The sequence below is a fragment of the Etheostoma cragini genome, chromosome 6, assembly GCF_013103735.1.
Source record: "Etheostoma cragini isolate CJK2018 chromosome 6, CSU_Ecrag_1.0, whole genome shotgun sequence".
Classification (NCBI taxonomy): Eukaryota; Metazoa; Chordata; class Actinopteri; order Perciformes; family Percidae; genus Etheostoma; species Etheostoma cragini.
Window position 1 is genome coordinate 3,030,501 of NC_048412.1, and position 11,605 is coordinate 3,042,105.

Here is an 11,605-nt window from a genome sequence, read left to right on the forward strand (position 1 = left end):
CCCCCCGGTCGCGTGGCTTTCACCACCCCAGGTGTCCCCACTCATGCTGGCTCACGGATGCCATAAATTTGACTTTTTAATGAAGAACCAATGCTTTGAATGTCTGCCTCTTCTTTCTCCGTTCAAAGGGGAAAATTGTTTTGGAATTATTTCTTCACACTTCTAAACTGATGTGCCTCGTGGGATTACATTATTGAAGGGAAATACATCTTTCATGTTTCAGGTAGGCTATGCCCCAGTAATCGTATCAATAATGTTTTCCCTTTTGTTCTCCGGGAAAAGTTGAATGGCACAATTGTTCGGAAATTGCAATTACCAGCCGCTCTCGGTTTGCTTTACCCTTTGTCTCCATCGTAATGTGTCCTTACACAAACTTCAAAGAACGTATGGTCTTGTACTAACCCAGTAGCTACGAAATAGACAGGACAGTACACACTGGTGGCTACAGCTAGAAAAAAAAAACTTCTGGAAATCTTCAAAGAGCCGTTTTGTGTTTCCATTGTTTCGGTTACACCATGTGAGATACTGGGTCTCAAATCTTCTTTCCATGTTTGTGAATAAAGTCAACACGAAATAGGAATCCCATGTGTCAAATACTACTTTTTGGAGGAGCTGGTAATCTGTTCCTTGTCATACACAAGCCTTACTAGTCAGATTTCTTTGTATTACTTTGCTATCTAAGCTTACAGAAGCTAAGTCTCCCATTGCCTCCTAAGACCTAAGTGATGTACTATCCAAATTTCTTTTTTCCTCATGGCAAGTTGTGTGCAATCATCAGGTGTAGCCATTTTCCCCATGATCCCTGCCTCAATTAGATCTATTTAAAACTAATGTCGCAGTGGCTTAAATTTACCCCACTTATGTGAAACTGCCGTGAATTAAACAGGACGCAATCCTGGCGGCATTAAATGGTTTAAGTGTGTTATTCCTCGACTATAGGAGGAAAAAGAGAGCCCCCTTGATTAACTAAACCCTCTCAAATGTGATGGCGTGCTGTAATTAGCCCTGTGCGGACTCAAACGTGGGTTTTAAAGCAGCCACTCATCCCATGGCCTTTATCTTCCGCTGCTTCCCGGAGAATAAGGTCTCCCGTGTAAGGTTCCTCCACTGAGCAGTGACTCTCTGGTCTTAGCTTAGCCTTGTATCTGTGTAGTCACTCTCTGAAATGGGCTTGTCAGGGGGACCTAAAACCTCCATTAAAAGTTTCCGTCTATAATAGGTATTAAAAAGCTGTAGGAACACAAAGAGGAGTACCAATTTTCATTAACATATGAAGCACTTATTAACTTTGATCAGAGTGCGGTGAAGTAGCAAAGCCGCTTAAAGGCGCAAAGGTCATGAAGTTGAATGCCACCAAAGACTGAGTCATTTGCCTTACCCTTGCAGAAAAGGGACTCCCCAGATAAGTGCATGGAGCACCTTGACGTCCCATCTTGGTCTGAGGCTCGGGAACCTCTGGGCTCCTCTGTTTAGTTAATGTTTTTTGGCGTTTTTTGGCGGTTTTTGGCGGTTTTTGGCGGTTTTTAACGGTTTTTGGTGCTTTCATGTAGGACTGCTCATTGCTTTTTGGAAAGATGTTGCAATAACATGTTGCAATTGCAATCATATGTTTTTTTTTTACACAGTGAAACTGTTATTTATTATTTGTCAATACTTCTTCCTGTTTGAACTTTTCTTTTTCATTCAAGACAAAATAAGAGACTTGCAAAATGCAAAATTTTCATTTTTCTCAATTTCTCAATTACAGTTTTTTTTGAGGAGTCAAACACCTGATTAAAAACTACTTTCAAGGATGTGCTTTGTGCCTTTTAGCTGTGAATTTGCTAAATGAATGTGAAATCTCATTGATCCTATACAGGGAGTGTAATGCATCTTAAAAGGAGAAGGGGCATACAATTCCCAATACTTCTTCCTCCAAAGCCAGTTTAAGTCATCTAGTGACCCCTCAGCAGTGGAAAGTAACTCAAGTACTACACTTAAGTACATTTTTAAGTACTTTTACTTTACTTGAGCGTTTTCATTTCACTTTCAGAGGGAAATATTGTACTCTGTTTTCCTTTATTGCAGTTTAAAGACAACTTTAGTTACTAGTTATTTAGCAACTTCAGATTATAAATACAAAGCATATGACAAACAAATAATATAGTATAATAAACTACCCAAAGTATTTAAAAATGATCTGAACCTAGACCAAACTTGTCTAAAAATGCACCGATAATAACAACCCAAAAATATATACTAATATTTAAAAGTGTCCATTCTGCTTAAGATGTGCTTTTACTTTAATAACCTTAAGTACACTTTGAAGATGACAATAATATTTTACTTTCACTAGAGTAAATTTCAGAAGAAAGTACTTTAACTTTTAACAGAGTATTTCCATACTGTTGTTCTACTACTTTTACTAACAGTGTGTAACAGATCTGTCTACTTACACTACTGCCCCTCACTAATGCCCCAGTGTTGGAACAACTTATTAATATTATCAATAATAAAGAAATAGGCCTCAAGCCACACATACAGATGTAGCACTCATCCACCTTTAAATGAAAGTCAGTGCACTGTAATCCCAAATAAGTTGATTTTACTATAAAAGGAAACTATCATTACTATAGTAAATCACTAGTATACATAAATTATCATCATTTATCATTCTTTATTACAGTATGTTATGAGAAAAATGTATTCAATTACAGTAGTTCCAAAGGATGACAATACAAAAAATTGTAATTTCCAACGTGTTGTGCATGGATTTGAGTCCCCATACTCTACGTCCCCTCTACTGGACCCCATCACTCCAAACAAACACCTAATGTGTTTTAGTAAGGGATATGTTTTTTATCAAAAAATGAACACATAGTGACCACTCAAAATTTGAATTAGTACTAATTCTGGGTTTATAGGGTGGCACTCAGATGTATTACTGAAATAAAATGCATGGGTGTGAAATGCAGCAGCTTGAGCCCCAGAGAGAAGAAACTGCGTTTTAATATATATGGAATATAAGCCACATATCTGAAGAAATAACCTTGGCTTTCCCTTGCGATTAAAACAGAATCTTACCTCAAACAACTCTTCCCGCTCGGCCAATTTCACATTTATGGAGCTCTGCTTGTGAAGAGTCCATCGTTGAGTCCACAGCCGAGATTTATACTCTATTGACACACCTGGCTCCGTAATTGTAAGAAAGATACCTTTTTTTATATATATACACTGAGTGGCATCTCTTTTTTTACTGAAATTGTGAAATTTCACCTTGCTGTTTCACCCTGCTGTTTCACCCCCTTTTTTATAGTTGTCTATCTGTGAAGTTCAGCACAGGGTGTTGCCACATGCTGTTCCCTTTGTGCCTTCCAAGTGTTGTCTGAAGACAAATGACTTCCTTAGTTAGCGCTGACAGTAAATTTACATGTCATTTCATGTATCTCATTTCCTCCATGTACAACACCTTTTTTTTGTGAAATAACACAACAAGCTCAAAAGACTTGATTCTGATGCTGTAGTGAGGTGTCAGGACACGTCAAGCACAACTAACGTGAACATATTGCACTCTTCTGCACCTCAAAATTACAAAAATGACTATGCATCACGTAACGTTCGATCTTAGCGGAAGTGAAGGAGTGAAATATCATGACTGCTTAACATAGCAAATAACCAACACACCTTGACCCTTCAAACAACCTCTCACTCAGAGAGTAATTTGACACTCAGCAGCCAAAGACGTACAGTCAAAAGAACTTTTTTTTTTTAAAACAAAGTGGCAGAATTAATTATGCCAGTCTTTGTGTAACACAGAAGCAATCAGAATCTCCGGCGTCGCAGGAGGAAGATCTCCTTGGCGCGTTTCGCCACAGCTGCCAGTGCCCAGAATGGTAAATGTGGAATTTTAATGCACAGTTGATGCTGGAGAATATGAGGAAATGCTAATTTGTGGTGCGATAAGATGAATCGAGTCATCCCTTTAGCCCCATTTGACTCAGTGGAGGAAATTAATCATTAATGTTTGTTAAGTATGACAATCTAACTGGGCCAGATCTACATGCTCAGAGACTGAGGCAGAGTGAGATAAAGACCCAGGCTGCAGACAGAGAGGAAAACTGCCAGATTCTGTAATGATGGGAATTTATTGGCATTTAAAGAGACAGTGGCAAGGCGTTTCAATAATAGCCTCCCTCCATTGGAGTGTTCTGCCTGCCCCAAATTGCAATGCAATCCAACCCTATTTTTCAGATAGCAGAGAAGTCTCACAGCTATGCTTGACTTTGGTGAAAAAAAGGTTGCATCCTGGAATTGACTTAATCTGTTGCAGCGTAATCTGCATCAACAACCCAATATGCAATATCAACTGCATAGCACGACCACTGGTGGGCTGTTATTTATCAACTAATATTACATTCTGAAAACCATTGGCAACACTTGCACAGGACACTGTGATGGGTTTAGAAAAGTGGCAGCGGGTTAAAGTCATTGAGTCCAGAATTGGGTAACATATAGAACTGTGCAATCTCATACGAAGACTTAAAAAATACTTATACTCCATTTTGCAGAAAGCGCGACCTGTTCTCTAGACTCTTGGTCGGGATTAGAGCGCTCTGAGCTCCTTCAAGTCACGCGCGAGAGATTGACATTTTCAAGGGCTTCCTTCGAAGAGACAATGCTAAAAGGGAGAGAAAAAGCCAATATGACTTTGTTGCTACCTTGCTCCAGGAATTGTTTGTGTAAATCGCCTATAAGCTTATTGACCTGAATGCGTAGCACGCTGCGTGTGACTGCGATTTGGCGAGAGAGCTGTCCTTTGATGGAGCAGCGATAGGGCTGATTTTTAACAGCTCACTGGCTCCTCTTGCATGCCCGCCAACCCTGCACCCGGCAGCCCCCCCCACCCCCCACAACCCATCGCCCCCAGTCCCTTCTGTTCTGTTCTTTTCTCTCGCTTTCTCAACCTAAAGTATCTCCATTTGATTGGAACCTAAGCCAGATGTAAATTATGATCACGGTGATAATGTAGAGGACGATCAGTGACAATCTGTCTCCCTTGATAAGACAGCCGAAGGATTTCGATTCAAAATGATGAAACATGCCAGAGTCTCTATTACCTGCAGTGGACCTCTGAGAATAAATGGAGCGCCTTAATCAATCTGTTTCTAGATCAGAAAGGTCAGAATCCCCGTGTCGCTTAAAAACACAAAAACCGGCTCTCTGTATTCGCCTGTATTGCAGGTTTTTATCAAACCGTAATGTAAGCAAAGGAGTGCTGCCCCAGCAATTCTTCCTCCGCTGTGCTTTTTTTTTCCTCGTGACATTTGTGCAAGAAACTTCATCAAAGCCCTGTGACATTGTTCCCTCTGAGGTTGCCTCGGCGATTGTGTTTAAAACGCTATTGCAAACTGTGTTAGATAGAAGGCAGAAAATCCTTAATCACTGCTTAATTAAGGAATCATCTTGTAGCTTCGTTTCCCGGGCTGTAATTAAACACTTCCAATACGTTTCGTTACAGGGCTTAACATGTTCGCCTGAGATCAAGGTAGTGCCTTTAATGTTATCTCGCCAGCTGTTTTAAAAAAAAAACTCCGCTCCGTTGGAAGGAACTGTTGATACCTTTGTTATCCTCGTCATAATACGAGTCTTGTATGCTAAAGAGGTTCTCCAAGCCCAACAATAAATAGTGGGGGAGTGTGTGTGTGTGTGGGGGGGGGGGAGAAATCACCAGCCCAAGCAGAAACTTGAATAAGCAAAACTGGGTCATAATGACCTCATGTACTGTAAGTAGGACATTTCTGCAGACTTTCCTCCAGTATTACTTTTTTCCTTTGTATACATCTCCTCATTTGGTGCGAGGCAGCCAGCTGACATCCTTTTGGCAATGTTTGCTACCTTCTTTGAAGTAAGCCATGTCTCACACACACACACACACACACACACAAAAAGCAGCTAAATAAGCATGATGTGTGTGCTTGATTAACCCAGCTGAGGACGGACGGACAGACGGCGTTGGAGTGAAGTAGTGTGTGTCCCGTAGCAGTTGTCGCGGAAAATGTGACAGTAACACTCTGAAATGGTTTTTTGGGGGCTGTGATGGGGGGGGCGGGTACATCTTTTCATCAAGCCACACTCACAAGTCTTTTTGCTGTATTGTCTATGTCAATCCTACTATATTCCCGTTTAAATCTCCACATGGAGCCCCTTTTTTTGCCATGTGTGAAGTGTAGTAATCCATTGTGGTACTCCAGGCCTGTCCTTGACCGTTCACTATTGGGTTTAAGGACTTCAAAGGGATGAAAACGATACGGTGACAAAAGTGAGAGGAATGTTCCTCCGCAAACTATCAACCACCACTACAACGCCCCGGGCGAGTTTGCTCGTACTCGGCCGAGTTTTGGAGAGACACTGTGCAACCACTGTGTCAGCCACATTGGATTTATTCAGAGCACCACACTAGGGGCACCTACCAAGCACTGATTTATGTGCCTATAAACTTTAAGTACAAACTATGCTTACTGTAGACATGCAAAAATAGTTCTTTTTACAGTAAGTGGATCTTCAACAGTGTTACTGCTTAACACTCGGAGGCGGAGTCTATTTAACAAGGTCTTTAAATACTCACATCCTGGAGAGAGATACCCAAATATCCCTTAGCATGGCCTGTGTTGAGCCCAGAGACTGTAAATCAGCCCCACGTCCTATAACACACATTCTAGCTCGCTCCACAATAGATCAAACGGTAATAAATAGCCACTTCTCTCCCACACATTGCTTTCCTTCCTGTTCCATGGGGCTTCCGCTTGTTCCTGCAAGCACTCATGGGAACTCCTTTTACATAAAAGTTTGCAGCTGGGCCTGGTGAGCTCACTGCATACATACATATACAGAACTGTGTACGCACAAAATAACACAATGGCAATTGCTCACATGGCTTCAGACTGTGACGTTTAAATATTATACAGGAAAAGGGTTATAAAATGACATTTTCTTTGCTGGGATATTATCCAAAAATCGTACAAATCTACCCTTTGGAAGGGTGACAGAGTCCATAATGCACTACTTAATTAAATCAGGTGTCTGAGCAGTCAAATTTGGATTGAGTGCTTCATTTCTTTTCTGCCTTGCAGGAGAGGAAGATGGCAACCGAGAAGCAGGAGAGTCGGAGATGGACGGCCAGGGCGAGAAGACCAGGCATACCGTAACGGGGCCAGATGAATGGGACGGTCCAAGTAAGAAAAGTCTTGATATTCCTTTCCTAGGTAGCCTCTTAGACCCGTCTTATAAAGTTACGCCTAAATTGAAATGCATGGTGCCTGGTTTGAGGTAAGGTATTTATTTGGGTCTTGCCCTCATTTTCAGCAGGATGTCCGTTGCCTTCCATTTTCTTTGTGTTGACATTTTAAACTCCGGTGGATTTAGGAGGACTATGGTTAACTGCTCCCCAGATCTCTGCAGGGTAAATCCAGACAGCTTTTGAACGTACACATTCCACCAAAACAAGTTCCTTCCAGAGGCTATTTCGCTGCGGCTCCTCCTACGCTCCGCGGTGGAGGGAAGGTCCGTCAAAGCGAGACAAACAAACACAGGACTTCTTACCCAGAAGACCGCTTGTTCCTGTCGTTGACTTATTTTAACTTGAGTCCATAACTCAAGTTGTGTGACAAATGTAGTACTCATTTTAAGCCAAACCTTCAACTAGGCCTATTTGAATTTATCCTACAACTAACCAAGTAATTGTGTGGCCTAAACCTCATAAAGGAAAGTAGTTGTGTTCCGAATGACAATTGAGGACATGTTTTCATCCTGGTACAAGGACGTGTAATCTGGGAGAAAATATGTGTAGATTCAATTCCCTTTAAATGGAATTAAGTATGCAGTTTAGTTGTTTGGAAATGTATTTTTTTTTAGGAGGCCGGGTGTGTATTTGTAGACACTTCTGGTTCTGTACTAAGTAAGCTTTATATTTGTATAGCATCTACATGGACAAATGAGTCAGACGTCTGGATGCCTTACTATATAACAATCAACTATAACCAAATGCACTGTTCAGTTAACAGTACATTCAATTACAAAAAGGCAGGTTTTTCTTCTTTTTTTAAGGAGAAACCTATAATGCAATGCAGATGTAGCTTTTTTCGAAATGTGTTGCCCTTTTACTAAAAGTAACTTCATCAAAGTGATGGATAATGCATTGAACAAGATAGTTGCACAGCAATTACTGCTCAGCAATAGCCTGCACCCACACTGCTGAACACACAAAATATGATTCCTTTTAATGCATGAAAGGACCTCAAGAATTTATTGCAGGTACATGCGTTTGTAGTAAAAAGAGAGAGAGAGAGAGGGAGGGAGGGAGAAAAAAAGTGGATTTGGGCAAGTTGAGCTTGCTAGCTCGAAGCCCCCCGGGGTGTGTATTTTATACTGACAGTGAATCAGTGTTATCGCACCTATCAGATAATGCATTTATCATTAAATTTCACATTTGCATTTAAATCTGGGAAAGGAAATGAGCAATGCTGGCTAAAGATAAGAACGCTGGGACGACAGTAATAAACCATCACTGTGATCAGTCAGGAGACAGGGCTGAGGGGGTCAGCTCAGAACTATGGGGGCCGTGACAAAAAGAAGGCATCACATGCGGAAAAAGGGCCCTTTTGGGCGAAAAAATGCTGAGCTTAAGAAGTACCGCTTTGAAAAGGAGCAATGGATGTAGCATGACTAGATGTATGACTGACTGTAATTATCCGTCCTTCCTTCTACTTAGCCATCAGAACGAGGCTCAGAAACACACTGCTGAACAGGAAGCGGAGAGCGAGGAGGGAGATTGGAGTTTTATGGTAGTAAAGTATGTCTTGCATACAGTGAGAATGGCTGGACTACAGTGGAGATGATGGGATCCATGAGGGCCATTTCATGTATACAACAGCACAGCCTGAGTGGTTCTGTGTCCTGATCTCTACTCTGATGGTGGAAGAAGTATCCAGAAGTATCCAGATCCTGTGCTGGACTAAAATACCACACTGTAAAAAACTAAAAGCCCTGTTGCTTAAGTAATAGTATGTGAGTATCATCTGGGGAATGTAGTCATGTCTAAGCTGTCAGAAATAAATACAAATCATGATAATTTAAAAAAATAACACAAACAGTAAGTTTAATTGGCTAATTGTTTCACTTCTAATTGTAGTACTGCATATATTTTGTTGGGTAGTTTAATTTGATAAAACATTTGTGTGTGTATTGTGTGCAAAAATCTTAATTTGTAAAGTAACTAATGCTGTCAGGTGAATGTAGTGGAGTAAAAAGTACAATATTTCTCTCTGGAATGTAGAGCACAAGTAGAAAGTGGCATGAAAATAAAAAGACTCAGGTTAAAATACAAGTACATCAAATGTGTACTTAAGAACAGAACTTGATGTACTAAGTTACATTCCACCACTATCTCTGCTGTATACAAACTGAAAAACGGCACATCCGACTTTAAGAAACATGCTAAAATAAACAGAGTGTACACAATCAAGGCGGTTTTGTCAAAGAAAAACATAAATTCTGCCCATAATCAACATGTTAGCACCAAGGTAACATCTCTATGATATGATGATTAACACTGAGGCATTTGTACCCCTCCTCTGTTTTATCAATGGGCAGCATAGAGTGGGCAGAAATTAATCTTGGTGCATAATAATGCCATTCACTCTCTCATCATGGCTGCCATGAAAGGTCATTTCCCTTTTTAATTTTTCCCATTGTGCCGGAAAAGTCAGATGGGCATGTTATAATTTGAATAAAGAGGGGAATCAGACAATCAGATAGGAACATTTGAAATGACATGACTTCCTGTTTAAAGCGATTAAAAGCAAATTTATTTAGTTTGAGACTGTCTGGCCTTTAATCTCTTTTGTCAATGCGCAGATAGTTCGGCATTCAAAAAGTTCATTGTTATTCTTTGGCTTAAGTTTAAGCAGGTGTGATTATGATCACCAACAGATAATTTTTAATCACTGCGGTGTGTGCATCTGAATGGGATGTGTAATGGCCGTTGCGTAAAAAGAGAGTGAAGCCTTTTAATGAGGTGGGCTAACTCGGAACATGCCCACCTGCTTTGGTGATTCTATTGAAGCACCTCCACACCGTTTCCCTTTTGCTGGGTAACAACAAAAGCCTTTACAATCTACATCCTGTAATTGAACTTTTTTTTTTTTTTTTCTCCCTTGCATTTCATCTCCACTTTAGTAACTCCTGTCAAGTGCTGTCCACGATTGCCCCCTGTTCTCTGATTGTCTTTCTGCCTGTAACAGCAGAGCAGCGTAGAGAATGACTCACTATTAATCTGATAGCTGCCTCTTCTCTGCTGTGCGGAGTGCCGGCTCTCTGATGTGGAACACCCAGCGAGTTCCCTTTTCTCTCCCCCTCGTCTCTACAAGTATGTCCTTAAGCAAATCTGCGCGCTGATCTTCTTGTCTCGTGTTCATTTCTCGTCACGGGTGTTTCGCAATCAGTCGCTGATTTCGGGAGATAGGGTGTCGTGCTATTCTGTTCATTTTCGTGGACCGGCGGTGATAGGGATCTGACTCTGTCTCTCTCATCCTCTCCCACTCGCTCTCCTCTAGGCTAATTGGGAGTGGTGCGCGTTAGCTAGCTAACTCCGCTAATGAACTTGTTCTCAGCCTTATCTCAATGCGTGCTCGTGTAAACTACACCCCCTTATGAAAGTCAGGAAAATCCAGGGTTCGTTAAGAGCGCTGTAATTATGAACACTCGCATTTCCTGCGAGATACCATTTGTTTCAGTGAGGTATTCAGTCATGTTAATTCACTTTCATAAACTTTTATTCCATAACTAATGACTATCCAAAGCAGAATTAAAAGTTCTAAGGGCCATTGGTGATTTTAGAGCCTTTTTAGGGGGTCTCAAGCCCCCCCTACCAACCCTTACGGTCCCTCAGATCCACCTCAGCCGGTCTCCTCTCCATCCCCAAGTCCATCCTCCGCAGTTTTGGGGACAGAGCCTTCTCCAGGGCAGCTCCTAGGCTCTGGAACTCCCTCCCCCCAAGAGATCCCAGACTCTGAATCCCTCATGATCTTCCAGTCCTACCTCAAGACTCATCTCTTCCCAACGCCACCCTCCCATTTAGTTTTGTTTCACCTTGTTTTGTTTTCTACCCTAACCTGAAAAGCAACTTCGGGTCCTTGAAAAGTGCCATACAAATTCAATTTATTAGTATTATTATTAATACTATTACCCTGTAAATATTTTTGGGGCTCCGGGGGGAGCTTTCCAAAGTCTAAATAAACTAACACTGATGATGTCATTAGGGTTCTATCCCTCCATCCATCCATCCATCCATCCATCCATCTCTGTCCGCTTATCCGGTATCAGGTTCAGGGGCAGATCTGAATCCAAGTACAGGGATATTTTATCATAATTCAAATATTTTGAGCTTGGGCCACAAATTGCACCAACTGGGGGGCATGAACTTTGAATAGACATGGGCATTTAACAATCAGGAAGGCACTAATTAGAAATGCATTATAGGAAATGTAGGCTCCAGTGCTGCAGGGGCTTGATCTATATTTGGTCCTAAAAGTCAAGATACCCCAGGCTCTGCTGTTTGGATTCTGACCAT

The 11,605-nt window shown here is 41.3% G+C and overlaps 1 protein-coding gene across 1 annotated transcript in view; it reads left to right on the forward strand.

The window, feature by feature from the left end:
* zfpm2a (zinc finger protein, FOG family member 2a) overlaps positions 1–11,605 on the forward strand; it is a 137,567-nt gene that overhangs the window by 39,513 nt on the left and 86,449 nt on the right. The window contains exon 3 of the mRNA XM_034874020.1: positions 7,110–7,211. Within this exon, the coding sequence (XP_034729911.1) occupies positions 7,110–7,211 (102 nt within the window). The remainder of the gene's footprint in view (positions 1–7,109; positions 7,212–11,605) is intronic.